Below are 27,642 nucleotides of genomic sequence, written 5' to 3'. Positions count from 1 at the left end.
ACCTCATGGTGATTGAGATTGTGCAAATAATTTTTGCAGGCGTTCCTTTCAAATCATTCACTATCACCTTTTCACACAGCCATAGGACCTACTCTGTTATCTAGCAAGCAAGCTAATAGTACTGTAACGTTTGTTGGATTAAACTTGAAAATAAAGACAGCTAGCTAACTACGCCTTAACTATGTTTTTAGCCAGAAGAAAGCTTATATTTTATCACGTTTGTTCATTCTATAGCTATGAAAATATACGGACGTTTATACAGGTTGTAGTTATTCTGAAAACCAAACTTACAGCTACAGTAATCCACTTTGCTACAACAACTTAGACTGAAAATATTATTATCCTTCTGGACAAAATTATTACCAACTCACATTCCCTTTCTTTCTTTTCTTCCCCATGAGAAAATAATCTCTTTAATTGAGCTGCTGCTGTCTTTTCATCTTAACCTCCGACCAGTCGCAGCTCAACAGCTACAGACTCCGGCTTTCCAAGCACTCAGATCCTGAGCCGTTGAGGGGCGGGCCGGAGGCAAGACGCTGTGTTGCGCTTTCAAAATAAAAGCAAGCGAGTTACAGATTTCAAAATAAAATATTGTTCTCCTCCGCGGTATAATGTTTGGGTGGGACAATTGCTACTGTCTCCAATATTGGACAGGTCCCCCCGTCCCCCCCGGTTCCTACGCCCTTGTTGGCCAATGAAGTTTTTATACGTTTTACAAACTCGCAATTCTGTAATCAAACATTTGTATAAATTGTTAACAAAGTGTTCAAGTTGTCAGAAGCCCCACCTTCCAATTACTAAAATGTTAGCGTTTGACTCAATTCAGAACCTTGACAACAAAGGGCCGACAATGTGTTGTATCCCGTTCCCTCCTCACAGTTGTAATAATCCTTTTCAGTTGGTTATTACATGCAGTCCACTAGGGCATTTTATTTGGTTATTACATACAGCACTATGGGGACATAATTAGTTATCTAACAAAGTTAGCCTAGCGGACACTGAACCAGGATGACCATGGCAGCCCACACATGAATAAGGGCGTAGGAGCCGGGGGGACGGGGGCGCAGGGGATATGTCTCCCCCAATATTAGAAACGGGTTAAAGTGTCCCCCCAATAATGATGTTTTGCGCTATACTTTTATTTTGAAAAATAAATATGTGGAATTTGTCACGTCTCTCGCGAGCGAATCCCAGATCCTCAGTCATTCTTTCACGACGAGCAATGTGTATAGGCTGGTTTAGTGGATTACTGTAGCTGTAAGTTTGATTTTCACAGTAAGTACAACATGTATAAACGTCAATAAATGTTCATAGCTATAGAACGAACGAGCGAATGTGATAAAATATAAGCTTTCTTCTGGCTATAAAATAGTTAAGACGTAGTCAGCTAGCTATCTTTATTTTCAAGTTTAATCCAACAAACGGTACAGTACTAGTAGCTTGCTTGCTAGATAACACTGAGTAGTTCATATGGCTGTGTGAAAAATTGTTAGTGAATGATTTGAAAGGAAGAACGCCTGCTAAAATGATATGCACAATCTCTGTTTTAGTCTTCACCATATATGGTCTGCAAGTATCTAGCTAAGTAATGGACGAGCCACCGCCAGTCAAGAATGTAGTGTAAGTAGCCCAAAGGTTCATGGTAACAATCTCAATACAACAGCTTGGCATTTTCCCCCTTCAGTTTAGGTGTTTTGAATCATCTAGATATAGCTAAAGTTTGTTCAATATTGGTTTGTGATATGTATGATCATGGCAGGGAAGTGATAAACATGAACGAACAGGCAGGGAGGGAGAGAACGTGGTCACAAACCAACAGTTTAATCATTGATTAGTGCCACACCAAGATAGACTGTTGATCTGTCATCAGGTAAATGTCATTGAATAGGATCTCTGATAAAAGGACAGCATCCGAATTTAAGGGTGTAATATTTGCTATCTTGAAATGTATACATTAGCTGTGTTTTTATGGAAATATATTGAACTGATGCATTCTTAATGATTAATGTATTGAGTCCCCGTGTTTAGATAAGACAAATAATGTCGGTTGTGCTCTGGTAAAGGAAGTATGAGGTGCTGAGGTAAACGTAAACCTATTGCAGGATGGGGGCAGATGGAGAAAAATGGGTCTTAGGATAGAGGAATATTTGGTTAATTTACAGTATTTCTGAGGTCTAGATTTGAGATAAAATCAGAGCTAATGGGTGGAGGCGAGTTTCCGAGAAGGGTCCAGCTGCTGCCGCACACGCCCGTGACGGAGGTTGACTCTTCCAAATATGGATCGTTATAGAAGAGACTTCGCACAAAACGTGAGGACGTTTATCTCGGCTGCTCGGTGGGTGTTGATGCTGAAAAAGAAAAGATGGCGCAAGGAGCTCGGGTGAGAATGCCACAATATGGTTAATGAACACTTATTGTTTTATGTATATTTATTATTAGGTTGTTGTATGTATTAACGATTTGGCTGTTTCGCGCACTGTAAATAGTGTTAATTTTGTAGATTATTTTTCATTTTAATCAATTAGGCTTGCTACCGGTAATCCCGTGCTTTAGGTCACAATCTAGCCTTAGCGTTATCATAAGAAGTAAGGCTAACGTCAAGATACGTCAAGTATAAACTGTTTTTTTTATAACGCCAGACTATATAGTTCTATTGGAAACCATGTGGCTTTATTCACCAACATACATTAACACGGATAAAACACCTAAATTAATCGTGACAGAAAACCCTCCATAGTATGTGACCTCTGATTCGGCCTGCTGCCGCCCCTGTCCCTATTTCTTTCTGATATTCAGTTCCACCATTTCATTATTAGTTGAGTGTTATTTTTGGTATTGCAGTAGCTTTTATATTAGGGACCAGGAGAATAGGTAAACTGTTGCAGAGTCCTGTAAGGACTTTGTGGCGCACCACTAGCTCAATGTATGGACACGAATTGGGAATAACCATGTGATGTGAAACCTCCTGCAACCTCTCCCTTTGAACTGATACCCTTATTTAGGGCCTGACTAACTCTGTGTGTATGCGTGTGTATGCGTGTGTATGCGTGTGTCTGTGTGTGTCTGTGTATGTCTGTGTGTGGCTGTGTCTGCAGTACTGTCATCTACATATTCAAATCCAGATTATAAAGCAGAGGAACCAAAGGTTGTTCTTAATACTCTGTATAGTTCTAAGAATTGATACGGTTTGCTTAGTTTAGTTTGATATTTAACTTAGCTAAATGATTTATACCTGTGTGACATATTGCAACCCATCCCTGTACCCATCCCGTGTATCAAGATGTCTTTGATTGTCTCTGTCTCTTCTATACCTGCATGTACTCATCATCCTTATATGAGGTAAGAATAAGGCTAAATAATGTATCACACCTTTATTACTTCAGACAGAAATATGCAGTTTTTCCTGTGCTACATGAGCATGTGAGGTACCCCATCGTACAATTTGGAAGAATAAAGTGCATTTGCCCAATAAACATAAAAATATGGACTGAGGGGATTATGGACCGAAGTGTATTATGGGTTATCCCATTTGGGGTACAATTGGGCAGTAAAACATGTACATTTGCCCAGCAAACCTCCAAATTTGGACTCTGTGGAGTTTGGATGGAAGTGTATTATGGATAATCCCATTGGTCGTGCAATTGGGCAGTAAAACATGTACATTTGACTAGCAAACATCAAAATTCTGACTCTGTTGGGTTTGGACCGAAGGTGCCATTGGGTGTATACATTTGTGGTAAAACTGAACATTTGCTGTGTAAAGCACAGTCACCTGCCCAGGACTTGCTGCCTGACTGGAAAACCGCTGACTGCAGAGCGGTGGAGCTCGGGGAGCCCCTAGAGCATTTTCTGTGAATTGCAGTTTGGCAGGAGGTCTGTACGGGAAGCCAGTAATACTGGGCATTTGGTGACAAATTGGGAAGTAAAACCCTTTGAGTGAGTATTGCGTCAATGTACAATGTTGGCCCATTCATTTTATCCAAAAACTAGTATTTTCCCTTCTCTTTCCATACCTCTGTGAGTCAGCATTCTCAACTTTGACTGCAATGTAGACTAAGCACAGAGCTCGTTTGCATGTGGAGAACAATCTGAGTCTGCCAGTCATCCATCCCTCCAAGAGTGGATGAACTGTGTGGTGAGAGAATGGCAGAGCCATCTCATTAAGAATGAAATCATTAAGTGAGTTACTGTGAACTGTGTGAGATAAGAATGTGACGTATAGCCCTAATGTACAAACTCTTCTAAAGTAATAGGTTTAATTACTATGATGTGTTCTGTAACACTGTTGATAACTTATTTTATGATTTGTTCAGAGCTTTTAGAATTCAAATATTTCCAATGGCATCTAAGACTAAACATTTTAGTAAGCACATGCTTAATCGGTATTAAAATCATTAGGGGGTCCTTGAAAAATGTTGTCCCCTGTAAGGGGTCCCTGGTCCAAAAAAGTTTGAGAACCCCTGATGTAATAAGTGCAACAAGTCTTTTAGATTCCTTATTTAAGCAGGAGTCTCCTACAACACAATCGACCACTCATCCTTGAGATCCTTTCCACACAACATTCCGTGTTTCGACAGTTACCCAATTTGCTAACATGGGTTGGATCAAACAGCCGTAGTTGTGAAATGTTGTGGCTCCGCCCCCTCTAGACTCTCAGATCTAGAATCTTGTCCTTCTGTCAGTGACCGAGCTGGGTAAGTGATCTAATCCCAAGTCTGGCGTGTAAAAACCGTTACATTACTGCCTGCGAGGCATCGAGAGGTGCGTAGCTGGCTCAACCCTTACACCGTATACTACAGTGCGTTTAGTGTTGTGTAAAGACTGGTTGAATTATAACGCAATAGCCTACTTTATAGTTCCACTGGAAACCGAGTGGCTTTATTAATCGATATAAAGCAAGATGGGGGATAAAACACCGACATTCATCGTGACAGAAAACCCTCCGTGGTATGTGACCTCTGATTCCAAATGTTTATAGCTGTGAAAGCGAACAAGGACTGTTTGATAACGTCGTCAACTTGTTGTGCAAACAAGAGGGACTATCTGAAAGAGAGAAAAGCGGAAAAACATCTAAAAGACTATCAGGAGCCTTCGCGTTCGTTGTTGCTTGCGCTGATGGACTAATTGGACATTGAAGGTGGAGACGACTTTGAGTCTATGGCGAGTGTGGACAAGGCTGGTCTCAAACATATTCCAGTGGTTACGCAGGACTCTGAAAAACAACCTCGTCTATTACGACAGCAGCAGGTCCACGATCGGAACATATAGCAAGCCGTTTTAACATGTATTCGCTAGACTGGATATTTCTTACACATGAATGCAACATAATTTCGCCAAGTCAGAACTGCAAGATATCTATAACGTCATTATGACTAGTCAAAACGACAATTGAAGATATCTGTAATTCTGTTTTGACTAGTCAGTTTTAAATTACTATTGCCATTCATGTCTATGAGGTTTCTCATTACAGATATCTTTAAATGAAGTTGCAGATATCCGAAATGTCTATTGTTGATATATTCAAACCAATTATGACTATAGTAATTACAGTTCCAGATATCTATAATTTAATTCTGACCAGTCACGATTCCAGTTCAAGATATCTTAAATCCCCCTAAATTTAAGATATATAGATCATTATTTTGCAATATCTTAAATAATGTTGTAATTAGTCATAAATCAGTTGTAAATATCTTGAACTGGAATTCTAACTAGTATTAATTAAATTGAAGATATCTGAAACTGGAATTACAGCCAGTCATAATGTAATTGTAGAAATCTATTATCAAGTTATAGATATCTTTGAATATTTTTCAAATTGGAGATATATTTTACTTTCATTCTGCCAAGTCAAAATGTAATTACAGATATCTGTAGTTACATGTAGGAGTCAGGAGCGGGAGTAAGTGGCTTGCTTGTATTCAAACATATGTAACTACTCTTCCACCGTATGGCAAGCATTAACCGCCATGTCAGACCTGCGTGAAGCCGAAGTTCTAGTTTTTGATAAAATATTTATGGTTGCAGCCAGTGCACGACAGGCGCTTTTAGCAGGAAATACAGGAGATTTACTTTCTTTCAAAAGTCGATAAAAAAAAAATTTTTTTTACTATCCACAACTGAAACTGCCATTGCTGCTAACACCGAAAAGCGTTGCTGGGCCAATATGATCTGATGCCTCGCATGAGAAACGTCATGCAAAACAATTCGAAATAGTCATAAGGACATTTGAGATATCTACAACTATAATTTTGACTAGTCCAAACAAAATTCTGCAATTACCATTTGGGATGTATGAAAGTCGAGTGTCGTTTTCAGTGAGGTCACTTCTGATATTTGTAATTCAGTTTTGACTAGTCAAAATAAAATTACAGACATCTTTAACTGTGTTTTGACTAGTCAGAAGAACGTTACGTATATCTTGAATCAAAATTTAGACTAGTCACAATGTAATTACGTCTAGTCAGTATTACGGTGTTAATATCTGTCATGTTAATTTCATATAGTCAAGTCTAGCGAATACATTTTAAAATGGCTTGCTATTGGAACAAACACTTGTTATCCCGACAACCGGAAAGATTGAGCTGTGGGTGGATAAATGAGCCGTGTTTGGATTGATGAGCCGTGTGTGGATAGATGAGCCGTGTGTGGGTAGATGAGCCATGTGTGGGTAGATGAGCCGTGTGTGGGTAGATGAGCCGTGTGTGGGTAGATGAGCCGTGTGTGGGTATATGAGCCGTGGTTGGACATCCAACCAGTGTTGAGTTTACTGTTCAACGTTCTCTTATCCAACCAATGGTAAATTATCTAATTCCAAGTCTGTCTTATAAAAGCCCTTACACCAGCCACATCGACGTTACATCATGCGAGGCTTCGAGAGGTGAGCGACTGCCTCAACCCATAAACCGTAGACCACAGTGCAAGAGGGACTATTTGAAACATCTACAAGACAATCAGTAGTATGGGAATCCGGGACGCTGACATTATAGAGCAAAACCCTTCATGTTCGTTGTTGTTAGCGCTGAACCTAGAGCACATTAAAGGTAGAAACAAACACGTTCTAGCCTATCCAGTTGCTGAGCACCGAGGACAAAACCTCGTCTACTGAGAACAACAGTCACGCGCTGGTCTCCGATGTAAAGGATACACCCCATGTGCTAGGCACGGCTTCGGCCGACATTTTGAATAAAAAACGTAAGGCCAGCGTGGATTGTTTCACCGGAAACCAAAATTACATATAGAGAAAACCCCTCGAAAAGAAGTCAAAGGACAAAAAAAGATTAGATTGAAACAGATGATGAAACTGTTAACTCTGTGATGTAGGGATATTTTCATGAAATGTTATTTCACATTAACCTGATGAGTAGACGAAACATCTCATGTGATCACTTGTATATTCATTGAGAGTTAATTGATGAAACATTAAACCAGGGCTCATATTATTATCCCAAACAGTCTGTTTGTCTTTGATTTTTCCACATTTAATTGTTAAGAGACCGATGAACTACACTCTTGCTCTGGCTCCACTACCCATGGTCAGTTCAATGAGTGTTTGTTATCTCATATTAAGGACAGAAGGACCTGTGGCTTGTCCTTGACTCTCTTGGGAAAATGAGTGAGCTCATAGATCAAAGAATCCTTGACTTAGGGAATATGCTGAGTAATGATGAGTAGTGGCTTGGTGAGCGAATCCCAGATTGTTGTGAAACATTGATGGAAGAAACAGAAATGAGCTTAATGAGGGGTCTGCAGAGCAAGGCAAAGTTAATGTTTGATTAAGTAACAACTGAAACAAGATTGGGGTTCAATGGAGTTAGCTAATTCAATACTCTCTGCTGTCGTTTGGATTCTAACTTTGTGTTGTGCGAGATTCCATCTTTGTTTCTCACAATTTAGGAGTCCTGAATCACTGATACACATAAAACAGAGAGTCCAAGGAGAGGTGGGTGACAGACCCTCCCACATACATCAGAGAGTCCAAGGAGAGGTAAGTGACAGACTGTGAAATACTTCAGAGAGTCTTAGGGGAGGTGGGTGACAGACTCACATACAAAAGAGAGTACAAGGAGTGGTGGGTGACAGACTTTGCCACATATAAAAGAGAGTGGCTTTATTCATCAATATATAACTACATGGAGGATGCAGCACTGAAATTAATTGTAACATAAAACCCTCCGCCCCAGTCCCTGCCATCGCCCTTCTTATTGCTCCACAGCCAGCCCCTGCTCCGCGTACCGCCGCCGCGCAAGACCCTGCTCCGCGTACCGCCGCCGCGCAAGACCCTGCTCCGCGTACCGCCGCCGCGCAAGACCCTGCTCCGCGTACCGCCCCGCAAGACCCTGCTCCGCCCCTGCTCCGTGTACCGCCGCCCCGCAAGACCCTGCTCCGCCCCTGCTCCGCGTACCGCCGCCGCGCAAGACCCTGCTCCGCGTACCGCCGCCGCGCAAGACCCTGCTCCGCGTACCGCCGCCCCTAAAGACCCTGCTCCGCGTACCGCCGCCCCGCAAGACCCTGCTCCGCGTACCGCCGCCGCGCAAGACCCTGCTCCGCCCTTGCTCCGCGTACCGCCGGCGCGCAAGACCCTGCTCCGCGTAGCGCCGCCGCGCAAGACCCTGCTCCGCGTAGCGCCGCCGCGCAAAACCCTGCTCCGCGTACCGCCGCCGCGCAAGACCCTGCTCCGCGTACCGCCGCCCCGCAAGACCCTGCTCCGCGTACCGCCGCCCCGCAAGACCCTGCTCCGCCCCTGCTCCGCGTAGCGCCGCCGCGCAAGACCCTGCTCCGCGTAGCGCCGCCGCGCAAGACCCTGCTCCGTGTACCGCCTCCCAGCAAGACCCTGCTCCGCGTAGCGCCGCCCAGCAAGACCCTGCTCCGCGTACCGCCGCCCAGCAAGACCAAGATCCACGGCCTAGAGTACAATGAGTTTATTGTTTACAGCCTGGAAGATTTATAACGCAAGACTTTACAGTTCCACTGGTAACCAAGTGGCTTCATTCATCAATATCCAACAACATGGAGGATACAACACTGAAATCTTTGTGGCAGATCAAACAATCCTTGACTTAGAGAAAATGCTGAGTAATGATGAGTAGTGGCTTGGGGAGCGAATCCCAGATTGTTGTGAAACATTGATGGAAGAGACAGAAATGAGCTTTATGAGGGGTCTGCAGAGCAAGGCAAAGTTAAAACTAGTAAAAAAGGGAGAGAGGAAGACGTATATGTTTGATTAAGTAACAACTGAAACAAGATTGGGGTTCAATGGAGTTAGCTAATACAATACTCTCTGCTGTAGTTTAGATTCTAACTTTGTGTTGTGCGAGATTCCATCTTTGTTTCTTACAATTTAGGAGTCCTGAATCACTGATACACCTTGTCCAATGAAGGGGTACCTCACACCTGTGGTCCAGATCATTCCAGGGCCAAACCCAGCCCAGACCTATGAGAGAGTCCCTTGGGTTCAGAGTAAGATTATTGGACACTGATGGTTCCAGATTCACCACAGCAAAGGAGAGGTGGGTGACAGACTCACATACAACAGAGAGACCAAGGAGAGGTGGGTGACAGACTCTGCCACATACAAAAGAGAGTGGCTTTATTCATCAATATAAAACAACATAGAGGATACAACACTGAAATTCATTGTGACATAAAACCCTTCGTGGTATGTGTGCTCTTATTTGGCCTGCCGCCTCAGACAACAGAGAGTCCAAGGAGAGGTGGGTGACAGACTGTGACATGTACAACAGAGTCCAAGGAGAGGTGGGTGAATGACTGACATACAACAGAGTCCAAGGAGAGGTGGGTGAAAGACTGACATACAACAGAGAGTCCAAGGAGAGGTGAGTGACAGACTGTGACATACATCAGAGAGTGCAAGGAGACTTGGGTAACAGACTCTGCCACATAAAACAGAGTCCAAGGAGTGGTGGGTGACAGACTATGACAAATAAAACAGTCGGATAAGAGGTGGGTGACAGACTCACATCCAACAGAGTCCAAGGAGGGATGGGTGACAGACCCTCCTACATACAACAGAGATTCCAAGGAGGGATGGGTGACAGACCCTCCCACATACAACAGAGAGTCCAAGGAGGGATGGGTGACAGACTATGACAAATAAAACAGTCGGATAAGAGGTGGGTGACAGACTCACATCCAACAGAGTCCAAGGAGGGATGGGTGACAGACCCTCCTACATACAACAGAGATTCCAAGGAGGGATGGGTGACAGACCCCCCCACATACAACAGAGAGTCCAAGGAGAGATGGGTGACAGACTCTGCCACATATAAAAGAGAGTGGCTTTATTCATCGCCGCGCAAGACCCGTGCAAGACCCTGCTCCGCGCACCGCCGCGCAAGACCCTGCTCCGCGTACCGCCGCCGCGCAAGACCCTGCTCCGCGTACCGCCGCCGCGCAAGACCCTGCTCCGCGTACCGCCGCCGCGCAAGACCCTGCTCCGCGTACCGCCGCCGCGCAAGACCCTGCTCCGCGTACCGCCGCCGCGCAAGACCCTGCTCCGCGTACCGCCGCCGCGCAAGACCCTGCTCCGCGTTCCGCCGCCCCGCAAGACCCTGCTCCGCGTACCGCCGCCGCGCAAGACCCTGCTCCGCGTTCCGCCGCCCCGCAAGACCCTGCTCCGCGTTCCGCCGCCCCGCAAGACCCTGCTCCGCGTACCGCCGCCGCGCAAGACCCTGCTCCGCGTACCGCCGCCGCGCAAGACCCTGCTCCGCGTACCGCCGCCGCGCAAGACCCTGCTCCGCGTTCCGCCGCCCCGCAAGACCCTGCTCCGCGGACCGCCGCCGCGCAAGACCCTGTCCCGCGCACCGCCGGCACGCAAGACCCTGCTCCGCATACCGCCGCCGCGCAAGACCCTGCTCCGCGTTCCGCCGCCCCGCAAGACCCTGCTCCGCGTAGCGCCGCCGCGCAAGACCCTGCTCCGCGCACCGCCGGCACGCAAGACCCTGCTCCGCATACCGCCGCCGCGCAAGACCCTGCTCCACGTTCCGCCGGCACGCAAGACCCTGCTCCGCATACCGCCGCCGCGCAAGACCCTGCTCCGCGTTCCGCCGCCCCGCAAGACCCTGCTCCGCGTACCGCCGCCGCGCAAGACCCTGCTCCGCGTACCGCCGCCGCGCAAGACCCTGCTCCGCGTTCCGCCGCCCCGCAAGACCCTGCTCCGCGTAACGCCGCCCCGCAAGACCCTGCTCCGCGTACCGCCGCCGCGCAAGACCCTGCTCCGCATACCGCCGCCGCGCAAGACCCTGCTCCGCGTTCCGCCGCCCCGCAAGACCCTGCTCCGCGGACCGCCGCCGCGCAAGACCCTGCTCCGCGTTCCGCCGCCCCGCAAGACCCTGCTCCGCGTACCGCCGCCGCGCAAGACCCTGCTCCGCGTTCCGCCGCCCCGCAAGACCCTGCTCCGCGTACCGCCGCCGCGCAAGACCCTGCTCCGCGTTCCGCCGCCCCGCAAGACCCTGCTCCGCGTTCCGCCGCCCCGCAAGACCCTGCTCCGCGTACCGCCGCCGCGCAAGACCCTGCTCCGCGTTCCGCCGCCGCGCAAGACCCTGCTCCGCGTACCGCCGCCGCGCAAGACCCTGCTCCGCGTTCCGCCGCCCCGCAAGACCCTGCTCCGCGTAACGCCGCCCCGCAAGACCCTGCTCCGCGTACCGCCGCCGCGCAAGACCCTGCTCCGCGTACCGCCGCCGCGCAAGACCCTGCTCCGCGTACCGCCGCCGCGCAAGACCCTGCCCCGCGCACCGCCGGCACGCAAGACCCTGCTCCGCATACCGCCGCCGCGCAAGACCCTGCTCCGCGTTCCGCCGCCCCGCAAGACCCTGCTCCGCGGACCGCCGCCGCGCAAGACCCTGCTCCGCGTTCCGCCGCCCCGCAAGACCCTGCTCCGCGTACCGCCGCCGCGCAAGACCCTGCTCCGCGTTCCGCCGCCCCGCAAGACCCTGCTCCGCGTACCGCCGCCGCGCAAGACCCTGCTCCGCGTTCCGCCGCCCCGCAAGACCCTGCTCCGCGTACCGCCGCCCCGCAAGACCCTGCTCCGCGTACCGCCGCCGCGCAAGACCCTGCTCCGCGTACCGCCGCCGCGCAAGACCCTGCTCCGCGTACCGCCGCCGCGCAAGACCCTGTCCCGCGCACCGCCGGCACGCAAGACCCTGCTCCGCATACCGCCGCCGCGCAAGACCCTGCTCCGCGTTCCGCCGCCCCGCAAGACCCTGCTCCGCGTAGCGCCGCCGCGCAAGACCCTGCCCCGCGCACCGCCGGCACGCAAGACCCTGCTCCGCATACCGCCGCCGCGCAAGACCCTGCTCCACGTTCCGCCGGCACGCAAGACCCTGCTCCGCATACCGCCGCCGCGCAAGACCCTGCTCCGCGTTCCGCCGCCCCGCAAGACCCTGCTCCGCGTACCGCCGCCGCGCAAGACCCTGCTCCGCGTACCGCCGCCGCGCAAGACCCTGCTCCGCGTAGCGCCGCCCAGCAAGACCCTGCTCCGCGTACCGCCGCCCAGCAAGACCCTGATCCACGGCCTAGAGTACAATGCGTTTATTGTTAACAGCCTGGAAGATTTATAACGCAAGACTTTACAGTTCCACTGGTAACCAAGTGGCTTTATTCATCAATATCCAACAACATGGAGGATACAACACTGAAATCTTTGTGGCAGAACAAACAAATCCCTTGACTTAGAGAATATGCTGAGTAATGATGAGTAGTGGCTTGGGGAGCGAATCCCAGGTTGTTGTGAAACATTGTTGTTGTGAGACAGAAATGAGCTTAATGAGAGGTCTGCAGAGCAAGGCAAAGTTAAAACTAGTAAAAAAGGGAGAGTGGAAGACATATGTTTGATGAAGAAACAACTGAAACAAGATTTGGGTTCAATGGAGTTAGCTAATACAATACTCTCTGCTGTAGTTTGGATTCTAACTTCGTGTTGTGCGAGATTCCATCTTTGTTTCTCACAATTTAGGAGTCCTGAATCACTAGGAGGGATGGGTGACAGACCCTCCCATATACTTCAGAGAGTCCAAGGAAAGGTGAGTGACAGACTGTGACATACATCAGAGAGTGCAAGGAGAGACTGCCTTGGGTTCAGAGTAAGATTATTGGACACTGCTGGTTCCTGATTCACCACAGCCAAGTAGAGGTGGTTGACAGACTATTTCACATACAACAGGGTGTATAAGTAGACTTGGGTAACAGACTCTGCCACATAAAACAGAGAGTCCAAGGAGTGGTGGGTGACAGACCCTCCTACATACAACAGAGAGTCCAAGGAGGGATGGGTGACAGACCCTCCCACATACAACAGAGTCCAAGGAGGGATGGGTGACAGACCCTCCCACATACAACAGAGAGTCCAAGGAGGGATGGGTGACAGACCCTCCTACATACAACAGAGAGTCCAAGGAGGGATGGGTGACAGACCCTCCCACATACAACAGAGAGTCCAAGGAGGGATGGGTGACAGACCCTCCCACATACAACAGAGTCCAAGGAGGGATGGGTGACAGACCCTCCCACATACAACAGAGAGTCCAAGGAGGGATGGGTGACAGACCCTCCCACATACAACAGAGAGTCCAAGGAGGGATGGGTGACAGACCCTCTTACATATAACAGAGAGTCCAAGGAGGGATGGGTGACGGACCCTCCCACATACAACAGAGAGTCCAAGGAGGGATGGGTGACAGACCCTCCCACATACAACAGAGTGTCTTAGGGGAGGTGGGTGACAGACCCTGCCACATACAACAGAGTGTCTTAGGGGAGGTGGGTGACAGACCCTGCCACATGCAACAGAGTGTCTTAGGGGAGGTGGGTGACAGACCCTCCTACATACAACAGAGAGTCCAAGGAGGGATGGGTGACAGACCCTCCCACATACAACAGAGTCCAAGGAGGGATGGGTGACAGACCCTCCCACATACAACAGAGTCCAAGGAGGGATGGGTGACAGACCCTCCCACATACAACAGAGAGTCCAAGGAGGGATGGGTGACAGACCCTCCCACATACAACAGAGTGTTTTAGGGGAGGTGGGTGACAGACCCTGCCACATACAACAGAGTGTCCAAGGAGGTATGGGTGACGGACTCACATACATCAGAGTCCAAGGAGGGATGGGTGACAGACCCTCCCACATACAACAGAGTGTCTTAGGGGAGGTGGGTGACAGACCCTGCCACATACAACAGAGTGTCTTAGGGGAGATGGGTGACAGACCCTGCCACATACAACAGAGAGTCCAAGGAGGGATGGGTGACAGACCCTCTTACATACAACAGAGTCCAAGGAGGGATGGGTGACAGACTCACATACAACAGTCCAAGGAGGGATGGGTGACAGACCCTCCCACATACAACAGAGTGTCTTAGGGGAGGTGGGTGACAGACCCTGCCACATACAACAGAGTGTCTTAGGGGAGATGGGTGACAGACCCTCCCACATACAACAGAGAGTCCAAGGAGGGATGGGTGACAGACCCTGCCACATACAACAGAGTGTTTTAGGGGAGGTGGGTGACAGACCCTGCCACATATAAAAGAGAGTGGCTTTATTCATCAATATACAACAACATGGAGGATACAACATGGAAATTCATTGTGACATTAAACCCTCTGCCCTAGTCCCTGCCACCGCCCTTCTTGTTGCTCCACAGCCAGCCCCTGCTCCGCGTACTGCCGCGGCGCGAGACCCTGCTCCGCGTAACGCCGCCGCGCGGTATCCAAGTGGCTTTATTCATCAATATACAACAACTTGGAGGATACAACACTGAAATCTTTCTGACAGATCAAAGAATCCTTGACTTAGAGAATATGCTGAGTAATGATGAGTAGTGGCTTGGGGAGCGAATCCCAGGTTGTTGTGAAACATTGATGGAAGAGACAGAAATGAGCTTAATGAGAGGTCTGCAGAGCAAGGCAAAGTTAAAAAAAGTAAACAAGGGAGAGAGGAAGACATATATGTTTGATTAAGAAACAACTGAAACAAGATTGGGGTTCAATGGAGTTAGCTAATACAATACTCTCTGCTGTAGTTTGGATTCTAACTTTGTGTTGTGCGAGATTCCATCTTTCTCACATTTTAGGAGTCCTGAATCACTAGGAGGGATGGGTGACAGACCCTCCCATATACTTCAGAGAGTCCAAGGAGAGGTGAGTGACAGACTGTGACATACATCAGAGAGTGCAAGGAGAGACTGCCTTGGGTTCAGAGTAAGATTATTGGACACTGCTGGTTCCTGATTCACCACAGCCAAGTAGAGGTGGTTGACAGACTATTTCACATACAACAGGGTGTATAAGTAGACTTGGGTAACAGACTCTGCCACATAAAACAGAGAGTCCAAGGTGGGGTGGGTGACAGACTATGACACATACAACAGAGTCCAAGGAGGGATGGGTGACAGACCCTCCCTCATACAACACAGAGTCTTAGGGGATGTTGGTGACAGACTATGACACATACAACAGAGAGTGGCTTTATTCATCAATATACAACAACATGGAGGATACAACACCAAATTTCATTGTGACATAAAACCCTTCGTGGTATGTGTCCTCTTATTTGGCCTTGCGCCGCATACAACAGAGAATCCAAGGAGGGGTGGGTGACAAACCCTGCCACATACAAAAGAGCAGTGGGGATTTCTTTAAGAATGCAAGGGAAGCTCGGCTTCCCCTATAATGCCAACAAAAAAATCGTTAAATATGTAGTATTGTGTAAAAATTTTATTGACTAAAAATGCGTTAAAACATGTTCATCTCTAAAACTAGTTAGTTCAGAATAAGCTACAGGTAGGCTGACTCGATTTTCTTCTCATACAATCCCGCAGCGTCACAGTGCATTTCCCTGTTGATGCCGAGCGTCAATTGACTTCAATGGGGCTTCTTAAAACTCGCCCACGGACTCTCATCGTCTCTGGGGGTGAATTATGAGTGGGCTGGCCCTGATTCCAGGCTTCCGCATGATTGGAGGATCTGACGATCTGTCAAACTGCATTCCTTTTGACTGACAGCGGTCTACTATAAGGTGTCACTGAAGCTGTTTAGCGCTCAGTCCCACCGCGGATTTCTCAAGCGTATTCGAAAGACGTCTGCAATATTTATTCATATTTGTTTGGCGAAATTGCTAGCTGATTTGCATCATACATTTCACACAATTATCTGCTGCACCACGTGATCCTTGTTTCAGTTTTACAAAGTTTTTTTTTTTTATCAGTCATTCATATTCAATAGTAGGCTAGGCTAGCGTTGTACGCGGGTGAAACTGCGCACGATGGCAGACAGTGCTAATATTGTCCTGATTTTAGCGAGGCCATTTGGAAGTCTTCCTTACGAGGAACATTTTTTAATTAAACAGCAGGTAAGATCAACTCCTAAGATTGATCTTTTCAGCTCTCCTGGTATGACAAAGTTATTTGGCTGACTGGAAGTGCTGTGACAAATAAAATGTACTGCTGGCCAAAAATAAATTGGTAACCCTACGACACATTGAAAATGTGTACACACACACACGTAGTGTTATCACGTTTTGGGGGGACTTTCCATAGACACAATGATTTTTGTACTGTACAAACTGTATATTCCTATCTCTTACACTGACCCTACCCATCACAGAAAACCTGCATTTTTACATTTTCTAATAACATCACTTAGTATGATTTTTAAGCTGTTTTCCTCATGGGGACTCAAACATTTCCCCACACGAAGAAGGATTTCAGATATTGCCATCCTTGTGGGAACATATTGTCCCCATATTGTAGGGTTTACCAGGCCACACACATACACACACTGGCTCTATAGCCATCTAGTGGTTAAACAGAATTTTAAACAGAATTTCCCCCAAAGAATTGCTAAAATCTTACTTTAAACCTTATAAAATTATCCATGGTATCCCTAGGAATGAAAGTTAGAAATCTGGGTCTTTTATAAAGTGAATTCTACGTAAAATGCAGATTTTCTTGTAAAAAGCCTATTGAAATAAATATTTATGTATTTATAGACATTTTAAAGATATCAGAAATCCTCCAAAAACTGCACAAATATTGAGTTAAAACATGAATAAACAGATTCAAATTATATTTGTTAAAAAAAAAAAGTTGTTCTGTTACAAAATGTAATGTTATTGTCTGGGGTCCAAAAGACCCCAAAGACCCCGAGTTTCACTACAAGTGAAGCCCATCAGAGGGTTATAATGTAAGCCGAAAATGAGCTCCTCTTTGAAAGACCAGCAGCCGCCACTTTTGGTATGTGACTTTTCATTCCAAATGTTTTCAGCTGTGAAAGCAAACAAGGACTGTTTGATAAAGTGGTTAACTTGATGTTCAAACAAGAGGGACTATCTGAAAGAGAGAAAAGCGGAAAAACATCTACAAGACTATCAGGAGTATGGTGATCCGGTACGCTGACACTATACAGCAAAAGCTTTCGCGTTCGTTGTTGCTTGCGCTGATGGATTTAGAGGACATTGAAGGTGGAGACGACTTTGAGTCTATGGCGAGTGTGGACAAGGCTGGTCTCAAACATATTCCAGTGGTTACGCAGGACTCTGAAAAACAACCTCGTCTAATACGACAGCAGCAGGTCCACGATCGGAACATATGGCAAGCCGTTTTAACATGTATTCGCTGGACTGGATATTTCTTACAGATATCTGCAACATAATTTCGCCTAGTCAGACCTCCAATTCAAGATATCTATAACGTCATTATGACTAGTTAACGACAATTGAAGATATCTGTAATTCAGTTTTGACTAGTCAGTTTTGAATGACTATTGCCATTCATGTCTATGAGGTTTCTCTTTACAGATATCTTTAAATGAAGTTGCAGATATCCGAAATGTCTATTGTTGATATATTCAATCCAATTATGACTATAGTAATTACAGTTCCAGATATCTATAATTTAATTCTGACTAGTCACGATTCCAGTTCAAGATATCTTAAATCCCCTTAAATTTAAGATATATAGATCATTCTTTTGCGATATCTTAAATAATGTTTTAATTAGTCATAAATGAATTTTGATTGGAGATATCTCAAATTGGAGATATATTTAACTTTCATTCTGCCAAGTCAAAATGTAATTACTGTGTTACATGTGGGAGTCAGGAGCGGGAGTAAGCTTGCTTGTATTCAAACATATGTAACTACTCTTCCACCGTATGGCAAGCATTAACCGCCTTGTCAGACCTGCGTGAGGCCGAAGTTCTAGTTTTAGATAAAATATGTATGGCTTCAGCCAGTGCACGACAGGCGCTTTTAGCAGGAAATACAGAAGATTTACTTTCTTTCAAAAGTCGATTAAAAAAAAAAACTCTTGTTCACCTCTAAATCTCAGATGATAAGCTCGTTTTATTTCATTACATTTTTTAACTATCCACAACTGAAACTGCCATTGCTGCTAACACCGAAAAGCGTTGCTGGACCAATATGATGATGCCTCGCATGAGAAACGTCATGCAAAACAATTCGAAATAAGGACATTTGAGATATCTGCAACTATAATTTTGACTAGTCCAAACAAAATTCTGCAATTTCCATTTGGGATGTATGAAGGTCGAGTGTCGTTTTCAGTGAGGTCACTTCTGATATTTGTAATTCAGTTTTGACTTGTCAAAATTGACTTACAGACATCTTTAACTGGTGTTTTGACTAGTCAGAAGAACGTTACATATATCTTGAATCAAAATTCTGACTAGTCACAATGTAATTACGTCTAGTCAGTATTACGGTGTTAATATCTGTCATGTTAATTTCATATAGTCAAGTCTAGCGAATACATTACGTTAAAATGGCTTGCTATTGGAACAAACACTCGTTATCCCGACAACCGGGAAAGATTGAGCTGTGGGTGGATAAATGAGCCGTGTTTGGATATATGAGCCGTGTGTGGATAGATGGGCGGTGGGTGGATAAATGGGCGGTGGGTGGATAGATGAGCCGTGTTTGGACATCCAACCAGTGTTGAGTTTACTGTGGTTCAACGTTCTCTTATCCAAGCAATGGTAAATTATCTCATTCCAAGTCTGTCTTATAAAAGCCCTTACACCAGCCACATCGACGTTGTATCCTGCGAGGCTTCGAGAGGTACGCGACTGCCTCAACCCATAAACCGTAGACCACAGTGCAAGAGGGACTATCCGAAAGAGAGAAAATATACAAACGGAAACACATCTACAAGACTATCAGGAGTATGGGGATCCGGGACGCTGACACTATAGAGCAAAACCCTTCATGTTCGTTGTTGCTTGCGCTGATGGACCTAGTGCACATTAAAGGTAGAAACGATTTTGAGTCTATTGCGAGTGTAGACAAGGCTGGTCTCAAACACGTTCTAGCCTATCCAGTTGGTGCGCACCGAGGACAAAACCTCGTCTACTCAGAACAACAGTCACGCGCTTATCTCCGATGTAAAGGATACACCCCATGTGCTAGGCACGCCTTCGGCCGACATTTTGAATTAAAAGCGCAAGGCCAGCGTGGATTGTTTCACCGGAAATCAAGTGATATGTGAAAGGCTTTGAGAAAGGCTCCTGAGCTGTACGTGTCTACCGCGTTGAGGTTTTGCAAATAATAGTTGATTATGGTTTGTACAGGTTTTATTGTTGTTTCATTGTTATAATATTGTATTGTACGACATTTTTTATATATATATATATATATAGAAAACCCTTCGAAAAGAAGTCAAAGGACAAAAAAAAGATAAGATTGAAACTGAGATGACGAAACTGTTAACTCTGATGTGGGGTTATTTTCATAAAATGTTATTTCACATTAACCTGATGAGTAGACGAAACATCTCACTGTGTGATCACTTGTATATTCATTGAGAGTTAATTGATGAAACATTAAACCAGGGCTCATATTATTATCCCAAACAGTCTGTTTGTCTTTGATTTTTCCACATTTAATTGTTAAGAGACCGATGAACTACACTCTTGCTCTGGCTCCACTACTGTTCCCATGGTCAGTGCAATGAGTGGGTGTTGTTATCTCATATTGAGGACAGAAGGACCTGTGGCTTGTCCTTGACTCTCTTGGGAAAATGAGTGAGCTCATAGATCCTTGACTTAGGGAATATGATGAGTAGTGGCTTGGGGAGTGAATCCCAGATTGTTGTGAAACATTGATGGATGAGACAGAAATGAGCTTAATGGGAGGTCCCTAGAGCAAGGCAAAGTTAAAAAAGGGAGAGAGGAAGACATGTTTGATTAAGAAACAACTGAAACAATATTGGGGTTTAATAGAGTTAGCTAATACGAAACTCTGTGCTGTAGTTTTGATTCTAACTTTGTGTTGTGCAAGATTCCATCTTTGTTTCTCACAATGTAGGAGTCCTGAATCACTGATACACCTTGTCCAATGAAGGGGTACCTTACACCTGTGGTCCAGATCATTCCAAGGCCAAACCCAGCCCAGACCTATGAGAGACTCCCTTGGGTTCAGAGTAAGATTATTGGACACTGATGGTTCCAGATTCACCACAGCAAAGTAGAGGTGGGTGACAGACTCACATACAACAGAGAGACCAAGGAGAGGTGGGTGACAGACTCTGCCACATACAAAAGAGAGTGGCTTTATTCATTAATATAAAACAAGACAACACCAAAATTAATTTTGATATATAACCCTTCGTGGTATGTGTCCTCTTATTTGGCTTCCGCCTCAGACAACAGAGTCCAAGGAGAGGTGGGTGACAGACTGTGACATACAACAGAGAGTGTCCAAGGAGAGGTGAGTGACAGACTGTGACATGTACAACAGAGAGTCCAAGGAGAGGTGAGTGACAAACTGTGACATACAACAGAGAGTGCAAGGAGAGGTGGGATACAGACTCTGCCACATACAACAAAGAGTGGCTTTATTCATCAATATACAACAACAAGGAGGATACAACACCAAAATTAATTGTGACATAAAACCCTTTGTGGTATGTGTCCTCTTATCTGGCTTGCCGCCTCAGACAACAGAGTGTCCAAGGAGAGGTGGGTGACAGACTGTGACATACAACAGAGAGTGTCCAAGGAGAGGTGAGTGACAGACTGTGACATACAACAGAGAGTCCAAGGAGAGGTGAGTGACAGACTGTGACATACAACAGAGAGTGCAAGGATAGGTGGGATACAGACTCTGCCAAATACAACAAAGAGTGGCTTTATTCATCAATATACAACAACAAGGAGGATACAAAACCAAAATTAATTGTGACATATAACCCTTCGTGGTATGTGTCCTCTTATTTGGCTTCCGCCTCAGACAACAGAGTCCAAGGAGAGGTGAGTGACAGACTGTGACATACAACAGAGAGTGTCCAAGGAGAGGTGGGTGACAGACTGTGAAATGTTCAACAGAGTCCAAGGAGATGTGGGTGACAGACTATGACATGTACAACAGAATCCAAGGAGAGGTGGGATACAGATCCTGCCACATTCAACAAACAGTGGCTTTATTCATCAAAATACAACAACGAAATTCATTGTGACATATAACCCTTCGTAGTATGTGTCCTCTTATTTGGCTTCCGCCTCAGACAACAGAGAGTCCAAGGAGAGGTGGGTGACAGACTGTGACATACAACAGAGAGTCCAAGGAGAGGTGGGTGACAGACTGTGACATACAACAGAGAGTGTCCAAGGAGAGGTGGGATACAGACTGCCACATACAACAAAGAGTGGCTTTATTCATCAATATACAACAACAAGGAGGATACAACACCAAAATTCATTGTGACATAAAACCCTTCGTGGTATGTGTCCTCTTATCTGGCCTGCTGCCTCAGACCACAGAGTGTCTAAGGAGAGGTGGGTAACAGACTTTGACATGTACAACTGAGTCCAAGGAGATGTGGGTGACAGACTGTGACATGTACAACAGAGTCCAAGGAGAAGTGGGATACAGACCCTGCCACATTCAACAAACAGTGGCTTTATTCATCAAAATACAACAACGAAATTCATTGTGACATATAACCCTTCGTGGTATGTGTCCTCTTATTTGGCTTCTGCCTCAGACAACAGAGAGTCCAAGGAGAGGTGGGTGACAGACTGTGACATGTACAACAGAGTCCAAGGAGATGTGGGTGACAGACTGTGACATACAACAGAGTCCAAGAAGAGGTGGGTGACAGACTGTGACATGTACAACAGAGTCCAAGGAGATGTGGGTGACAGACTGTGACATGTACAACAGAGTCCAAGGAGAGGTGGGATACAGACCCTGCCACATTCAACAAACAGTGGCTTTATTCATCAAAATACAACAACGAAATTCATTGTGACATATAACCCTTCGTGGTATGTGTCCTCTTATTTGGCTTCTGCCTCAGACAACAGAGAGTCCAAGGAGAGGTGGGTGACAGACTGTGACATACAACAGAGAGTGTCCAAGGAGAGGTGGGTGACAGACTGTGACATACAACAGAGAGTGTCCAAGGAGAGGTGAGTGACAGACTGTGACATACAACAGAGAGTGCAAGGAGAGGTGGGATACAGACTCTGCCACATACAACAAAGAGTGGCTTTATTCATCAATATACAACAACAAGGAGGATACAACACCAAAATTAATTGTGACATAAAACCCTTCGTGGTATGTGTCCTCTTATTTGGCTTCCGCCTCAGACAACAGAGAGTGCAAGGAGAGGTGGGTGACAGACTCTGACATACAACAGAGTCCAAGGAGAGGTGGGTGACAGACTGTGACATACAACAGAGAGTGTCCAAGGAGAGGTGGGTGACAGACTGTGACATGTACAACAGAGTCCAAGGAGATTTGGGTGACAGACTGTGACATACAACAGAGTCCAAGGAGAGGTGGGATACAGACCCTGCCACATTCAACAAACAGTGGCTTTATTCATCAAAATACAACAACGAAATTCATTGTGACATATAACCCTTTGTGGTATGTGTCCTCTTATTTGGCTTCCGCCTCAGACAACAGAGAGTCCAAGGAGAGGTGGGTGACAGACTGTGACATACAACAGAGAGTCCAAGGAGAGGTGGGTGACAGACTGTGACATACAACAAAGAGTGTCCAAGGAGAGGTGAGTGACAGACTGTGACATACAACAGAGAGTGCAAGGAGAGGTGGGATACAGACTCTGCCACATACAACAAAGAGTGGCTTTATTCATCAATATACAACAACAAGGAGGATACAACACCAAAATGAATTGTGAGATAAAACCCTTCGTGGTATGTGTCCTCTTATTTGGCTTCCGCCTCAGACAACAGAGAGTGCAAGGAGAGGTGGGTGACAGACTCTGACATACAACAGAGTCCAAGGAGAGGTGGGTGACAGACTGTGACATACAACAGAGAGTGTCCAAGGAGAGGTGGGTGACAGACTGTGACATGTACAACAGAGTCCAAGGAGATTTGGGTGACAGACTGTGACATACAACATAGTCCAAGGAGAGGTGGGATACAGACCCTGCCACATTCAACAAACAGTGGCTTTATTCATCTTAATACAACAACGAAATTCATTGTGACATATAACCCTTCGTGGTATGTGTCCTCTTATTTGGCTTCCGCCTCAGACAACAGAGAGTCCAAGGAGAGGTGGGTGACATACTGTGACATACAACAGAGAGTGTCCAAGGAGAGGTGGGTGACAGACTGTGACATACAACAGAGAGTGTCCAAGGAGAGGTGAGTGACAGACTGTGACATACAACAGAGAGTGTCCAAGGAGAGGTGAGTGACAGACTGTGACATACAACAGAGAGTGCAAGGAGATTTGGGATACAGACTCTGCCACATACAACAAAGAGTGGCTTTATTCATCAATATACAACAACAAGGAGGATACAACACCAAAATTAATTGTGACATAAAACCCTTCGTGGTATGTGTCCTCTTATTTGGCTTCCGCCTCAGACAACAGAGTGTCCAAGGAGAGGTGGGTGACAGACTGTGACATGTACAACAGAGTCCAAGGAGATGTGGGTGACAGACTGTGACATGTACAACAGAGTCCAAGGAGATTTGGGTGACAGACTGTGACATACAACAGAGTCCAAGGAAAGGTGGGTGACAGACTGTGACATACAACAGAGAGTGTCCAAGGAGATGTGGGTGACAGACTGTGACATGTACAACAGAGTCCAAGGAGAGGTGGGATACAGACCCTGCCACATTCAACAAACAGTGGCTTTATTCATCAAAATACAACAACGAAATTCATTGTGACATATAACCCTTCGTGGTATGTGTCCTCTTATTTGGCTTCCGCCTCAGACAACAGAGAGTCCAAGGAGAGGTGGGTGACAGACTGTGACATACAACAGAGTCCAAGGAGAGGTGGGTGACAGACTGTGACATACAACAGAGAGTGTCCAAGGAGAGGTGGGTGACAGACTGTGACATGTACAACAGAGAGTGTCCAAGGAGATTTGGGTGACAGACTGTGACATACAACAGAGTCCAAGGAGAGGTGGGATGCAGATCCTGCCACATTCAACAAACAGTGGCTTTATTCATCAAAATACAACAACGAAATTCATTGTGACATATAACCCTTCGTGGTATGTGTCCTCTTATTTGGCTTCCGCCTCAGACAACAGAGAGTGCAAGGAGAGGTGGGTGACAGACTCTGACATACAACAGAGTCCAAGGAGAGGTGGGTGACAGACTGTGACATACAACAGAGAGTGTCCAAGGAGAGGTGGGTGACAGACTGTGACATGTACAACAGAGTCCAAGGAGATGTGGGTGACAGACTGTGACATGTACAACAGAGTCCAAGGAGATTTGGGTGACAGACTGTGACATACAACAGAGTCCAAGGAGAGGTGGGATACAGACCCTGCCACATTCAACAAACAGTGGCTTTATTCATCAAAATACAACAACGAAATTCATTGTGACATATAACCCTTCGTGGTATGTGTCCTCTTATTTGGCTTCCGCCTCAGACAACAGAGAGTCCAAGGAGAGGTGGGTGACAGACTGTGACATACAACAGAGAGTCCAAGGAGAGGTGGGTGACAGACTGTGACATACAACAAAGAGTGTCCAAGGAGAGGTGAGTGACAGACTGTGACATACAACAGAGAGTGCAAGGAGAGGTGGGATACAGACTCTGCCACATACAACAAAGAGTGGCTTTATTCATCAATATACAACAACAAGGAGGATACAACACCAAAATTAATTGTGAGATAAAACCCTTCGTGGTATGTGTCCTCTTATTTGGCTTCCGCCTCAGACAACAGAGAGTGCAAGGAGAGGTGGGTGACAGACTCTGACATACAACAGAGTCCAAGGAGAGGTGGGTGACAGACTGTGACATACAACAGAGAGTGTCCAAGGAGAGGTGGGTGACAGACTGTGACATGTACAACAGAGTCCAAGGAGATTTGGGTGACAGACTGTGACATACAACAGAGTCCAAGGAGAGGTGGGATACAGACCCTGCCACATTCAACAAACAGTGGCTTTATTCATCTTAATACAACAACGAAATTCATTGTGACATATAACCCTTCGTGGTATGTGTCCTCTTATTTGGCTTCCGCCTCAGACAACAGAGAGTCCAAGGAGAGGTGGGTGACATACTGTGACATACAACAGAGAGTGTCCAAGGAGAGGTGGGTGACAGACTGTGACATACAACAGAGAGTGTCCAAGTAGAGGTGAGTGACAGACTGTGACATACAACAGAGAGTGTCCAAGGAAAGGTGGGTGACAGACTGTGACATACAACAGAGAGTGTCCAAGGAGATGTGGGTGACAGACTGTGACATGTACAACAGAGTCCAAGGAGAGGTGGGATACAGACCCTGCCACATTCAACAAACAGTGGCTTTATTCATCAAAATACAACAACGAAATTCATTGTGACATATAACCCTTCGTGGTATGTGTCCTCTTATTTGGCTTCCGCCTCAGACAACAGAGAGTCCAAGGAGAGGTGGGTGACAGACTGTGACATACAACAGAGTCCAAGGAGAGGTGGGTGACAGACTGTGACATACAACAGAGAGTGTCCAAGGAGAGGTGGGTGACAGACTGTGACATGTACAACAGAGAGTGTCCAAGGAGATTTGGGTGACAGACTGTGACATACAACAGAGTCCAAGGAGAGGTGGGATGCAGATCCTGCCACATTCAACAAACAGTGGCTTTATTCATCAAAATACAACAACGAAATTCATTGTGACATATAACCCTTCGTGGTATGTGTCCTCTTATTTGGCTTCCGCCTCAGACAACAGAGAGTCCAAGGAGAGGTGGGTGACAGACTGTGACATACAACAGAGAGTGCAAGGAGAGGTGGGATACAGACTGCCACATACAACAAAGAGTGGCTTTATTCATCAATATACAACAACAAGGAGGATACAACACCAAAATTCATTGTGACATAAAACCCTTTGTGGTATGTGTCCTCTTTTCTGGCCTGCCGCCTCATACAACAGAGACTGTCCAAGGAGAGGTGGGTGACAGACTGTGACATACAACAGAGAGTGTCCAAGGATAGGTGGGTGACAGACTGTGACATGTACAACAGAGTCCAAGGAGATATGGGTGACAGACTGTGACATGTACAACAGAGTCCAAGGAGATTTGGGTGACAGACTGTGACATACAACAGAGTCCAAGGAGAGGTGGGATACAGACCCTGCCACATTCAACAAACAGTGGCTTTATTCATCAAAATACAACAACGAAATTCATTGTGACATATAACCCTTCGTGGTATGTGTCCTCTTATTTGGCTTCCGCCTCAGACAACAGAGAGTCCAAGGAGAGGTGGGTGACAGACTGTGACATACAACAGAGAGTGTCCAAGGAGAGGTGGGTGACAGACTGTGACATACAACAGAGAGTGTCCAAGGAGAGGTGAGTGACAGACTGTGACATACAACAGAGAGTGTCCAAGGAGAGGTGAGTGACAGACTGTGACATACAACAGAGAGTGCAAGGAGAGGTGGGATACAGACTCTGCCACATACAACAAAGAGTGGCTTTATTCATCAATATACAACATCAAGGAGGATACAACACCAAAATTAATTGTGACATAAAACCCTTCGTGGTATGTGTCCTCTTATTTGGCTTCCGCCTCAGACAACAGAGAGTGCAAGGAGAGGTGGGTGACAGACTCTGACATACAACAGAGTCCAAGGAGAGGTGGGTGACAGACTGTGACATACAACAGAGAGTGTCCAAGGAGATGTGGGTGACAGACTGTGACATGTACAACAGAGTCCAAGGACATTTGGTTGACAGACTGTGACATACAACAGAGTCCAAGGAGAGGTGGGTGACAGACTGTGACATACAACAGAGTCCAAGGAAAGGTGGGTGACAGACTGTGACATACAACAGAGAGTGTCCAAGGAGATGTGGGTGACAGACTGTGACATGTACAACAGAGTCCAAGGAGAGGTGGGATACAGACCCTGCCACATTCAACAAAGAGTGGCTTTATTCATCAAAATACAACAACGAAATTCATTGTGACATATAACCCTTCGTGGTATGTGTCCTCTTATTTGGCTTCCGCCTCAGACAACAGAGAGTCCAAGGAGATGTGGGTGACAGACTGTGACATGTACAACAGAGTCCAAGGAGAGGTGGGATACAGACCCTGCCACATTCAACAAAGAGTGGCTTTATT

General features: G+C 46.4%; 1 protein-coding gene and 1 long non-coding RNA gene across 2 annotated transcripts; both read left to right on the top strand.

Moving 5' to 3' along the window:
- The first annotated feature begins 1,203 nt into the window (after window positions 1-1,203).
- On the top strand, window positions 1,204-7,768 carry LOC117593902. Its single transcript, XR_004575353.1, has 3 exons — window positions 1,204-1,275; window positions 1,551-1,620; window positions 2,179-7,768. It is a non-coding gene; the product is annotated as an uncharacterized LOC117593902 (long non-coding RNA).
- Window positions 7,769-7,807: 39 nt separating this feature from the next.
- LOC117593987 (MAGE-like protein 2) lies at window positions 7,808-12,578 on the top strand. The gene is made up of 6 exons (XM_034290811.1): window positions 7,808-7,812; window positions 7,928-7,987; window positions 8,216-8,752; window positions 8,827-8,910; window positions 9,405-9,459; window positions 10,293-12,578. Exons 1-6 carry the CDS (start codon window positions 7,808-7,810, stop codon window positions 12,576-12,578), a joined length of 3,027 nt encoding a protein of 1,008 aa, XP_034146702.1.
- Window positions 12,579-27,642: the final 15,064 nt, after the last annotated feature.

Source organism: Esox lucius, chromosome 24, assembly GCF_011004845.1.
Source record: "Esox lucius isolate fEsoLuc1 chromosome 24, fEsoLuc1.pri, whole genome shotgun sequence".
Taxonomy (NCBI): Eukaryota; Metazoa; Chordata; class Actinopteri; order Esociformes; family Esocidae; genus Esox; species Esox lucius.
Note: the sequence above shows the minus strand (reverse complement) of the source record. Positions and strands in the feature narration are given on the sequence as shown.